General features: G+C 43.1%; 1 protein-coding gene across 1 annotated transcript in view; it reads right to left on the bottom strand.

Moving 5' to 3' along the window:
• The window catches only part of DIPK1A (divergent protein kinase domain 1A), a 116,237-nt gene extending 106,312 nt beyond the window's left edge, over positions 1 to 9,925 (bottom strand). Inside the window, exon 1 of the mRNA XM_038541344.1 lies at positions 9,792 to 9,925. Within this exon, the coding sequence (XP_038397272.1) occupies positions 9,792 to 9,845 (54 nt within the window). The 5' untranslated portion in view covers positions 9,846 to 9,925. The remainder of the gene's footprint in view (positions 1 to 9,791) is intronic.
• Positions 9,926 to 13,422: the final 3,497 nt, after the last annotated feature.

Raw genomic sequence — 13,422 nt, 5'->3', positions numbered from 1 at the left:
AATATTGTTTCAAAGCACTTTGAGAAATGAAATTATGGGGCACCTGGGTGGCAGTCAGTCGAGCACCCAACTCCTGGTTTCTACTCAGGTCATGATCTCAGGGTCCTGGGATCCAGCCCCAGGCTGGGCTCCACACTCAGCCCAGAGTCTTCTTGTGACTCTCCCCTCTCCCTCTGCCTCTCCCCCAACTGCATTCCCTCTCTTTCTAATAAACAATAAATCTTAAAAGAAGAAGAAGAGATGAAAACATTGAAATGTACCTACCTAACTGTGGAAGGAAGGAAGGAAGGAAGGAAGGAAGGAAGGAAGGAAGGAAGGAAGGAAGGAAGGAAGGAAGGAAGGAAGGAAGGAAGGAAGAGAAAAGAAGGAAAAAGAAGAAAAGAAAAGGAAAGAAAGGGAGGGAGGAAACTTCTACAGAGTAGAATACAAAACAACTCTATAATCCATCAAAACGAAAAAAACAGGGTGGCACTGGGAAGGCAGCAATGAGAAACCAACAATTACTAACACTGTTATGTATGCTACAGCCTGAAAGTATGGTGAGGATGCTGTCTGCCTGAAAATGCATCATTTCTCTGAGCTCCTAACAGAGGTAAAAAGCAACTAATGGAAATATGAATGGCTACATTATAATTTTTTGCTTGAATTTAATACATTATGGGATGCATAAGCTCTCAATACACTCACTGGTCTCAGGAAGCTAATCATAGTTTTAGAGATTTAGTTTCAGGCAAAGGCAAAAATTTAGCTCAGAACAGCAGGTCTAACAAACATGATGAGAACCATACCACTTATAGCCCTTGGGGAATAGGGAACCATCACCTGCTCTAATTATCTTTAGATTTAAAATAATCCTGGAGGCTGAAAATGGGCAAGAAGCCACAACACTCTTAAGTATCATATTTGTCAACATTATCACTTACTACCAGTTAATCCAGATCAGTAACCCCATCTGGCATTAAATCCCACAAAATAACCACCCTAGGTCATAAAGAACCAAACCATCTACAGCAGTCATGTTTGAAAAACAATACTAATATAAGCCAAAGAGCCTGGCATCAGAAATGTTAAACATGTGCCCTCATCCTAATTAGAACATGCTATCTATCCACTCCTTCCTGACAGCCCTACTGAACACCTACTGGAACTAATAATTTTTTAAAAGATGCCTCAATAAATGTGAAACTTTTGCAATCTAAAGGGCTTAAAAACCTTTAGAAATACTGATCTCAAACTTCAAATTCCAGTAGAACTGCAGCAGCTTTGTCAATGCAACAGGGCACGCAGACGGAATGACTAGAATGGAAAATGTGTATAATCTAAATATAGAGAATTGCTCTAAATTGTCTTCACTTTCATTCTTCCAGGACTTAATGACAGTGAGAAGGAAGAAGGTATTCTAAACTCAAACCAAGGAATTATAGGACTGTGTTATCAGTCCCGCCCAGACTTGAGCAACCCCTAAACAAAGTAGATCCTAATTTGTAGAAAACATACTGCTAAAAACAGATAAATGCAGGTGTCATTCTGGGTTGCCACACCCACCGAGCCACAAGTAGTATCATCATAATAGCAAGTAGAAGAAAAATACTGCCTAAAAATGGCCTGAACTGGTTAATATATCCATGGTTTCCCATCTCAGATGCAGGACTCTATTCAATGCGCCACAGCATTTAGCCAGTTCAGGAAGCACTATTTCTCAGGTAAGTTTTCAACAAAATAGCTGGAAAGGATGGAATTATAAGTTAGTATGCTCTGAGAATGATACCTTGCCATGAGAAGCTTGTTGCTTAGGTAAATGTTTGTTAGCTATCTATTTCAGGCAGGTCACAAACCCTCCTGGCTGACAAAGGGGCCCCCCACACAAACACTACACCTGCACCACTTCTCTGGAAGAAGTACTCCCTGCATCAAAAAGCCGGCATTGGTGGAATCTGAAACAAGGGGCAGAGAAAAGGACCACATCAATGGGATTAAACTCAGTTCCTTTTCTTTCTTTCTTTCTTTTTTTTTTTTTAAACAGCTTTACTGAGATATAATTCACAAACCATACATTTTATTCATTTGAAGTATACAATTTGATGGTTCTTAGTATATTCATAGAATGCAACCATCAGGGGATCCCTGGGTGGCTCAGCGGTTTGGCGCCTGCCTTTCGCCCAGGGCGTGGTCCTGGAGTCCCAGGATCGAGTCCCACATCGGGCTTCCTGCATGGAGCCTGTGTCTCTGCCTCTCTATCTGTGTCTCCCACGAATTAAAAAAAAAAAAAAATGCAACCATCACCAGTCTCAGTTTTAGAATGTTTCCATTACCCCCAAAATAAACCTCATACCCATTTCCCCTCAACCCTCCCAGCCTTAGGCAATAACTAATCCATTTTCTGTCCTTATAAATTTTCCTTTTCTGGGTGTTTCACACAAATGGAACTATATAATATGTGGTATTTTATGGCTGGCTTATTTCATGTATCTAATATTTTCAAGGTTCATTCATGTTATTGTATATGTGTCAGTTCTTCATTCCTCTTTTTTGCTGAATAATACTCTAACATATGGATATGCCACATCAGTTTTTCTTCACAAGTCGTAGAATCTCTTTCACTACATAAACAAAGCTTTATTATTTTTTTTTAAGATTGTATTTATTTATTTGAGAGAGAGAGCGTGTGTGCAAGAGAGAGCGTAAGCAGGGGCAGGGAGAGGAAGAAGGAGGCTCCCCATTGAGCAGGGAACCTGATGCAGGGCTGGATCCCAGGGCCCCCAAATCATGACCTGAGCCGAAGGCAGACACTTAATGGAGCCACCCCAGCATCCCAAAACAAAACTTTAAACAGTGATTATGCCCCCACATTAGCCCATAAACACCTATTTAATCCATTATTATAGCTGAAAATATATCATTAATTGCATAATGCTCTAGTTCTCTAGAAGTGTTATCAATTACCACAGTGTTATCTGGATCAATAAAAATACTGGGATTGCAGGTCCTTTATAATTAAGTCAACCGTTTAAAATTTTTTCACTATAGGGACGCCTGAGTGGCTCAGTGGTTGAGCATCTGCCTTCAACTCAGGGCGTGATCCCGGAGTCCTGGGATCAAGTCCCACATCAGGCTCCCTGAATGGAGCCTGCTTCTCCCTCTGCCTGTGTCTCTGCCTCTCTCTCTGTCTCTCATGAATAAATAAAATCTTAAATAAAAAAATAAAAAATAAAAATAAATAAAATTTTTTCACTATAAATTGTAGGGGGAAAGGAACTTACAAACTCTGAGGCCTGAACACTTCAAGACATAGCTGTCTTTTTTTACTTCACCCAGTTGAAGATAAACAATAAAATTATAACTATTTAAAGTTGGTCTCTGCAACCTTCCCTATCTCCCTTCCATCTCTGAAATCCAATTCCTTCTGTACTCTTAACTCCATCCCCATCCCCAAAACAAAACAAGATCTTTAATACCTGTTAACTAATGCACTTCATTCTAAATAAAATAATACATTTACATGAAAATATTACTTAAACCAGACATTTATTTTCAGACATTCTCCCAAAATACAAAATGAAAATTAGTTTCCCTAGATGAATTTCCAGCACAATCAAGCTGGTGAGGTGGTATTTTTTTGTTTTGTTTTATTTTTGCTGAGAGACCCTCTTGAATCACAGTAAGCCCACTCCATAGCAAATTTAGTCAGTTCTCTCAGGGTAATGCATATCCACAAGGAAGGCAGGGAAAATAAGGAATTGTTATCAAAATTGTCAGGTATCATAATTGTATTGTGATTATGTTTAAAAATATCCTTATTTGTTAGAATGCATAAAAAGGTACTTAGATAGAATGATGTGATATCTGAGATTTGCTTCAAGGTACTATAGTTGGTTGGAAGAATAAATATTGTTAAAATGTCCAAACTACCCAAAACAATTTACAGATTGAATACAATCCCTAACAGAATACCAAGAGCATTTTTTCACAGAACTAGAACAAATAATCTTAAAATTTGTATGGAGCCACAATAAAATCCTGAATAGCCAAAGTAATCTTGAAAAAGAACAAAACTGTAGGTATTACAATCTCAGATTTCAAGATACAGTATGAAGCTGTAGTAATCAAAACAGTATAGTACTGATACAAAAGCAGACACATAAATTAATGAAACAGAACCGAGAGCTCAGAAATAAACCCATGATTATATGGTCAATTAATCGGACAAAGGAGACAATGGAAAAAAAACAGTCTTTTAACAAACGGTGCTGGGAAAACTGGACACCAACATGCAAAAGAATGAAACTGAACCACTTTCTTACACCATACACAAAAATAAATTTAAAACAGATTAAGGACCAAAATGTGAGACCTGAAACCACAAAAATCCTAGAAAAGAGCACAGGCAATAATTTCTCTGACATCTGCTATAGCAATATTTTTCTAGATATGTCTCCCAAGGCAAAAGAAACAAAAGCAAAAAGGAACTATTGGGATTATATCAAAATAAAAACTTCTACACAGCAAAGGGAACAATCCACAAAGCTAAAAGGCAACCTACTGAAAGTGAATGGGTATTTGCAAATGATATATCCAATAAAGGAAAATACATAAAGAACTCATAAAACTCAACACCAAAAAACAATCCAATTTAAAAATGGGCAAAAACCATGAACAGACATTTTTCCAAAAACAAACAGATGGCCAACAGATACATGCAAAGATGCTCAACATCACTCATCATCAGGGAAATGCAAATCAAAAACACAATGTGATATCACCTCACCTCTGTTAGAATGGCTAAAATAAAAAACTCAAGAAGCAACAAGTATTGGTAAGAATGTAGAGAAAAAGGAACCCTCTTGCACTGTTGGTGGGAATATGAATTCTGGTTTCCACAGCCACTACGAAAAGCTGGATGGAGGTTCCTTAAAAAATGTAAAAAAGTTTCTTATTTCAATGTCTGTCATCTTAGTGAGTTTGCAGGGGTGGCTGCTGTTCTCTGAGCTTTGCAATGTTGCCCAAGGACTACAGCAAGAAAAGATGCCACAGTCATCCAAGAAAGACAAAGACTCAGTGAACAAACCTGAGGTAGGACAAAAAAAAAAAAAAAAAAAAAAAAAAAAATTTCCAAAGGCAAAGTTTGGGACAATCTCAGTAACCTGGCAACATACGACAAACTCCATAAGGAAGCTCTCAACTATAAACTGATAACTCCAGCTATTGTCTCTGAGACTGAAGATTTGAGGTTCCTAGCCAGGGCAGACCTTTAGCTCCTTAGTAAAGGATCTATTAAACTGGTTTCAGAGCACAGAGCTCAAGTAATTTACACAAGAAATACTAAGGATGGAGATGCCCTATAGCTGCTGGTGAAGATGTATGAACAGATCCTACCAACTGTACATTTTGAAAAATAAAACTTTATTAAATAAAACATTAAAAATAGAATTACCCTATCATCTAGTAATTTCACTCCTGGGGAATTTATCCAAAGACTATGAAAACACTAACTCAAAAACATATGTGCACCCTTATGCTTACTGCAACATTGTTTACAACAGCTAAATTATGAAAGCAGTCCAAGTGCCTAGTTTATCAATAGATGAATGGATAAAGAAGTGGCATATATATATTATATATATATGTATATACATATATAATGGAATATTATTCAGCCATAAAAAGAATGACATATTGCCATTTGCAACAAAATGGATGGAGCTGGAGAGTGTAACACTAAGTAGAATAAGTTGGCCAAAGAAAAACAAATTCCATATGTAGAATTTAAGAAACAAAACAAACAAAAGAATAAAGAGACTATCAAAAAACCAGACTCTTAACTATAGAGAACAAGTTGATGGTTACCAGAGAGGAGGTAGAGTGGGGGTGGGTGAAATAGGTGATGGGGATTAAGAGTACAGTTATGATGAGCACTGAGTAATGTATGGAAGTGTTGAATCACTAATTGTACACCTGAAACCAATATAACACTGTATGTTAACTATACTAGAATTAACTTTTTTTTAATTATCAAAAAAAACACCCTATTTTAGTTGGAAGGAGGACGATGGGGGTCGAAATGAAATAAAATACTGGTAGTACTTGAGGGCAGGTAGATAGGTAGGTGAGACTTCATTATTCTTTTCTGCCTTACGTCTGTATAAAAATTGCCATAGTAAAATAATTTTAAAAGAGCAAGAAACAGTTTTCTTCCTTTCAGGTAGTCTTTTGCTGCTTCTCTTTTCCTTCATAGCATTTACTGTTGTCATTACACATTTCTGAGATTTTTCTTAAAGATTTTATTTATTTGAAAGAGAGAGCACAAATGAGGGGAGCAGGAGAGAAGGAGAAGCAGGCTCCCCACTGAGCAGAGAGCCTGATGCAGGGCTGGATCCCAGTACCCTGAGATCATGACCTGTGCAAAAGGCAGACACTTAACTGACTGAGCCACCCAGGTGCCTTGTTTCTGGGATTATTTAATGTTTGTCTCCCTAACTGGACTTTAAGCTCCATGAGGATCACAAACACGTTTGATTAGCTCCAAAAGAATTGCTACCACCTCACAAAGTTACTGGCATGTGACAGGCCTCCAGCAAATATTAAGGAAGTGACTAAACTCAATATGATAAGTCATTTTGTACCTAGGTCAATATCAATAAATGTCTAATAAATAAGAAGGGGAGTAGAAATCCAGGAATCTTTGGATGAAGGAATTCAACATATTTACCTATATGTACTTGCCATTTAAATTCACACACTTTTCTATTTAAAGTGTAGTAAAAATGTCACAAAGCAGCTTTAACCTCATCTAGCTTGTCCTCACTATACTCATGTGATGTACTCAGTTAAGAACTCTAATCTCCACTTTATGATATGGAAACTATGGAACTAAAAAGTTAGGAAACTTTTTCAAGGTCATGATGAACCAGAAGCACAAATGAACAAAGCTCAGCTCTGTTCTCAGGCCTCACGCTGTTCCTAAAAGAACATGATTTTATTCTCAGGAAAAATAAAACAATAAAAGAGGAAAGGGAGTACTGTACGTATTAACTCAATCTTCAGTAGCTGAGAAACTTGAGTAGCTGTATAATAGTCTCAGTTGGAAGTATTTTGACTTTGCCCAAAACAATTTCAAGGTTGAAGCACCTAGCAGTAGAAGAATTCTAAAAAGCAGAAGGTGAGGAGGCATTTAGACAACAGGAAACAGAAAAAGATATGACACTTAAGTAATGTGAAGGCCTTTTTTTTTAATGTGGTTAAACTGAAACAGTATAGTGAGAATCAACTAACAAGAAAATTCATAAAGAGAATAAATACTAATACCAAGATATTAAGACACCAGTCCCCCAGGTTCCCAAGTTCTAAGTTTATTTAATTCAAATATAAAACTAAAATTCATAATGTTTCTATTTAATCATTATTTTGTGTAGAAGTAGTCTACTAAAATATCACTATGTCAATAGGGAAATACAAATCAAAACCACCACGAGATACCACCTCACAGCAGTGAGAATGGTGAAAATTAACAAGACAGGAAACAACAAATGTTGGAGAGGATGTGGAGAAAGGGGAACCCTCCTGCACTGTTGGTGGGAATGTGAACTGGTGCAGCCACTCTGGAAAACTGTGTGGAGGTTCCTCAAAGAGTTAAAAATAGATCTGCCCTACGACCCAGCAATTGCACTGCTGGGGATTTACCCCAAAGATACAGATGCAGTGAAACGCCGGGACACCTGCACCCCGATGTTTATAGCAGCAATGTCCACAATAGCCAAACTGTGGAAGGAGCCTCGGTGTCCATCGACAGATGAATGGATAAAGAAGATGTGATCTATATACACAATGGAATATTAGCCATTAAAAACGACAAATACCATTTGCTTTGATGTGGATGGAACTGGAGCATATTATGCTGAGTGAAGTAAGTCAATCGGAGAAGGACAAACATATGGTCTCATTCATTCGGGGAATATAAAAAATAGTGAAAGGGAATAAAGGGGAAAGGAGAGAAAATGAGTGAAAATATCAGTGAGGGTGACAGAACATGAGAGACACCTAACTCTGGGAAACGAACAAGGGGTAGTGGAATGGGAGGCGGGTGGCGGGTTGGGGTGACTGGGTGATGGGCACTGAGCGGGGGCACTTGGCGGGATGAGCACTGGGTATTATGATATATGTTGGCAAATTGAACTCCAATAAAAAGAAAGAAATTAAAAAATCACTATGCCCCCAAATCCTTTTGAAATGGCTAAAAAATCCAAATTTCCCTTAATTTAGTAACAGATAATGACGTGCACATTCAGAAAGGCAGAATTGCCAAATGTTTGCCATTAATGGAAGCATAACTATTTGTAAAAGTAATCTTAATTCAGCCAATCTGAAAGCTCTTGAGCTATGGTGCCAAAACCTGTCACATTTATGGAGAACATTTAGAGACTAATCAAAATCTAAAATAAAGTCGGCCACAATATCTAAAAAATTAAAATGGCTAGTTTTAATTAAAAAAAAAACAAACAAACCAAGATTTAAATATCCCAATAAACTTATTTTGGGGAGAGAGCCTAGAAAGATGTTTCTTGTTCACATAAAGGGTTATGAAGCGGTGTCTGGCCTGGGTTGAATTCCACACTGCCTCACTCCACTGTCACTCCAGCATAATTACTACTGGTGGAGCTGCTCCAAGGACTCAGGGCGTTCAATTTTCACTCCTATATTCTTTGTATCATATGTTGTCACATCAGGCTTCCAATTTGCAGTACATCATTCAATGCAGGGTAACCATTTACATAGGCAATTTCCAAACAAGAATGATTTATTTGCCCCTCGATGGTTTCTTCTCAACTTTTAGAATAATTTATAAAAGCGCCAGCAGGGCATGAATTCCTCTCCCCAAAATAATCTATCACTACCGCAGCCTTTTAATATAAGGGGTAAAGGGAGTACTGTCCTCTGGATGCGGTCAACGCTGCTGACCCACGCGAGGCACTGATTTGTAGTTGTCTTTGCACCGGGGTGATGGCTGTGCGCTCGGCTGCTCACGACGCCGGCTGGGTCCCCCTGGTGACCGACACTACATGAAGGCAGCAGCAGGGCTCCAAGACACAGCCTGGCAGCGGCACAGAGGGTGGAACGGGAAATCATGCAAGATGAACACGCGAACGGTACACATGACATGACTGAGAATTACGTTTGCGTTGCTCGGGTATTTGAGATCGGCACCAGGCACCGTCCCCGGTCCTTTCAGGAAGCAGACCCCCACCCGCCTCTTTCTCGGGCTCCTGAGCCCAGCCTCCCGTTTAAACCGCGGGCGTGATGGGAGGACCGAATCCCGGGGCTCAGCGCTAGGCACGCACACGTCGCCGCTCCGCGAATCTGGGGGGGAAACCCTGAGGTGACAAATTGCCACAATCTTCTGAAATATGGTGGAATGACACACCACCTTTCCCACCACCGAGCGAAGACACAGAGTCCTGAAAAGCCGACCTGCGGGGCCGACCGGGGAGGGGCAGGAGAGCAGCGGACCCGGGGGAAGCCGGCGGCACGTCCGAGCCCCGGCTGCCCAGCCTCAACTCCCGGGGGCGTGGGGTCGCGCCCGGGGCACGGCTCGGGGCTCGCGGGACGCCAGGGGCGCCGGGGCGAGCCCAGGCGGGAGACCCGGGCCCCGGAGCCGGGCGGCCGGGGAGGGCGCGCCGCCAGGTGCCGGACGGCAGGGGGCAGCGGGGGTCGGGCGGGCGCCGACCCGCGGGCGGGGGGGTGGGGGGCGAGTCCCGCGCGGCGAGGGGGGCCGCCCGGCGGGCTCGCTGCCGGCCTACCTGGAGGTAACAGGGTTTCCTGAGCCAGGCGCCCGGACAGAGACTCCTCGCCATGGTAATCACACATCGCCCCGCCGCGCCGCAGTCAGAGGCGGACCCGAGCGCCGGCGGCCCGGCTCCCCGCCTCCCCCGCCTCCCCCTCCTCCCCGCCCCCAGCCCGCCGGGCCCGCCCACTCCTCCGCCCCCGCCGCGCTCCCCCCGGCCCCGCTGCGGCGACGGCGGCCGGCGGCCCGAGGCTCGGCCTCCTGCTCCGCTCGCCCCGCCGCCGCGGCTGTCAGCGACGTTGCCGCCGACTCCGCCATAAAGGGGAGTCGCGCCTCGCCTCGGCCGACACAAATCCAGCGGCGCCTCGCGCTTAAAGGGGAGGCGTGCGGAGGAGGCAGGGGGCGCCGCGGCGGGCCGGCTGGCGCGCGCTCCGCGGGGCGAGGCGAGGACCCTGCGGACCCTGCGGACCCTGCGGACCCTGCGGACCTCGCCGCCCTCGCCGCGCCTCCCGCCAACCCCGCTGCGGACTGAGCTCCTGCACTCGGGACGCGTCCCGGGCGGGCTGCAGGGAAATTTCGGGGACGCTCGGGGTTCGTGGCGTGTCCCCTGGCTCGACCCGCCCCTCGCGCGGCGGCGGGGCTCGGGGGCCGGGGGCGCCCGCTGCAGCCGCTGGGGGGCGGGCGGGGGGCTCTGCGCTCGCGGCGGAGCCACCGCGGACCGGGCTCCCCGCCGCTGAGCTCGCAGTGCCCCCCGAAGCCGTCCCGCCCCGTAACGGCCTTCAACTTTTTTTTCTTTTTCTTTTTGGATGTACTTTTTAAAAATTCAGACTTTTTCAGTTTGTATTGTTTTCAAGCGTCTTCAGAGTTTTTCTGGCCCCACCCAGGAACCCTGACTCAAAAGGGAAAAAAAAAAAAAAAAAAACCCAACCCCAAAATACTACTGAATTAAAAACGCAGTCCCGAAGATAGGAGACCTGGGACGTGGCACAGCTACGCGGTGAAGGCTGCATAACGAAGGGTGTGGTGTCTTTCTTTTTGACAGTGAAGTCCAAATAAGGGGAAAAAAAGAGCCACCCTAGTGGGAGAACAGCTGTTGATCCGAGAGACTTGTAGTGGAGGGAGATGCGTCCCTGCTTGTTCTCACCCGACAGGCCACCTTTCCACGCGATGCCAGCACGGGTTAGGGAGCCAGCTAGACCTCCTGCTCGCTCAGTACGCCGAGAAGGGTTTTCTCCAGAAATCAACCTTTATTCACTCGCTGTGGTTTTTACCTAAACCTTGTTCTGGTGCTTTTGCTTATCTGGGTGGGGGGGGGGGGGGAACTTCCCACCGGCCCCTCCCCCACTTATATACACAGATTTTAAATCAGGGTTATTGCTTGCAGATAAATCCCCCTCTTTTTTTTTCATTGATTTTCAGTTTGGGTTAAGAGAACTCAGCTAGTTAGGTAAGAATGGATACTACTTGTTTCATTCATTCATTCATTCATTCATCCAATAAATATTAGTCGGACACCAGGAGTTATTCTAGTTGTTAGGGTTATAAAGCCCAACAAAACAGACAGAAATCTCAACCCTTGTGAATGTCACATTTTTCGAGGTGGGGGTAGTAGGCAATAAATAATAAATAGGACCAGTGAAATCTAATAGGGTAATAAAGCTGGTAGGGGATTTGAAAAAAAAAAAGGAAAAATTAGTGAAGATGAAGGGAACTACAGGTAGTATAGGTTTGAGGAGAAAGATCAGGGTTCAGTTTGAAAATCTGACATTTGAGGTCTGTTAGAAATCCAAGTGAAGATCTTGAGTAGGTAGTTGTGTATTTGAGTCTGGGGTTCAAAAGAGAGGGTCAAGCCAGAGATATTTGAGTGATACTAACATTTAGATGATATTTACAGTCAAGAAACTGGACAATATCACCAAAGGAGTGAGTGTAAATAGGAGAGAACCAAGGATGAAGCTAGCAAAGGAGATTGAGAAGGAGCAGCCAGTGAAGGAGGAAAGCCAAGAGATGCCTGGAAGTGGAGTGAAGATAGTGTATCAAGGAGAGGTGAATGCTTATATGTAAGGACTGAGAACTAACCTTCGGATTTAGTACCATGGAAGCTAATGGTAACACTTCAGTGGAGCAATGGGAGAAAATTTGATCCATGTGGGTTTAAGAAAAAAATGGGGGGAGGGAATTAGGATATCTAATACAATTCTTTTGAGAAGTTCTTTCTAAAGGGGAGCCCAAAAATGAGCAGTAACTGGTGGTGGAAGTGGAGTCAAAAGCAGATTGACAAATTGGGAGAAAAACTTGGTTTTGAGTAGAATGATCTGGAAAAGATCTGGAAGATGAAAAATTAATGTAGCATCAAGAAGAGAGAATTGCTGTGATGCCTGGGTAGCTCAGCGGTTCAGCATCTGCCTTCAGCTCACGGTGTGATCCCCAGGTCCAGGATCAAATCCACATCAGGCCCCTTGCAGGGAGCCTTCTTCTCCCTCTTTCTGTGTCTCTGCCTTTCTCTGTGTCTCTCATGAATAAATAAAATATTTTAAAAAACCCTTATCTTAAAAAGAAAAAAAGAATTGCTGAAGCAGTGTCACTGAGTGGGAGAGAGTTTGGAATCTAGCACACAAGTGAAAGGATCTTCAGTTGACAGGAGTGTAGGCTCTTCTATGGGAACAGGCAAGCAGGTGGATAGGAGGGGTTGTGGGAATCTGTGGAAGTTCTCTTCTGATCATTTCAATTTTCTCAGAGACAAAGGAAGTAAGGTCATCAATAGAGAGGTGCAGGGGCCCTGGGGTGGCTTAAGTGGTTGAGTGTCTGCCTTCACACTCAGAGTGTGATCCTGGAGTCCCGGAATTGAGTCCCACATCAGGCTCCCTGCATGGAGCCTGCTTTTCCCTCTGCCTATGTCTCTGCCTCTCTCTCCGTGTCTCTCATGAATACATAAAATCTTTTAAAAAAAATAGAGAGGTGCAGAAGATAACAGAGCTTTGAAGAGAAAAGAGAAGATGTGAAGTAGTTATCGAGGAGAATGGGAAGATGAATGAACTAAGGAAAAATTCTGAGTGCCATAAAGGACCCACTTGAGTTCAGGATCATGAAGGTAAGTGAGATAAGTCAGTGTGGTTGTGCTTTTTTTTTGGTCCAATAATAATTAGCTACCAGGATGCAGGTTCAGAGTAGGCTTAGAATTCTTTTTAATCAGGTTTACCAAGGAAAGAAGAGCAAAGAAGTTGAGAATATAAGTAAGGGAGTGATTATGATTCTCCATGGAGTTTAGGATGAAGGAAGAATGAATATGGAGAGATTAAGGACAGAGAAAGGTGGTAAGATCAATGAATTCCAAGATTTTGTGGGTTTGAGAGACTGTAGGAGTCAGAGAATAAAAGGGAATGATCTGGAAAGATAGATGTATAATGAAGAGTCTAACTCCACTTTTTAAATATTCATTGGCAGCTTTCAAGCCCCACCTCTCCTCTTTTCCGTCTGCCCCACGTCTGAGAAAACTGATAAGATGGCTCCTTTGGTGCTGGTGGAAAATTCAAACCATGGAACACTCACCCCACTTGAGGGAACCTTCATCCTGGTCCCACCCCTCAATCACCATAAAACCCTAAGATAGTCTCTTTCTCTGTTCCCTCAGCCCATATTTGTACCAT

The sequence above is a fragment of the Canis lupus genome, chromosome 6 (genome assembly GCF_011100685.1).
Source record: "Canis lupus familiaris isolate Mischka breed German Shepherd chromosome 6, alternate assembly UU_Cfam_GSD_1.0, whole genome shotgun sequence".
Taxonomy (NCBI): Eukaryota; Metazoa; Chordata; class Mammalia; order Carnivora; family Canidae; genus Canis; species Canis lupus.
This window is presented reverse-complemented; position numbering and strand designations above follow the sequence as displayed.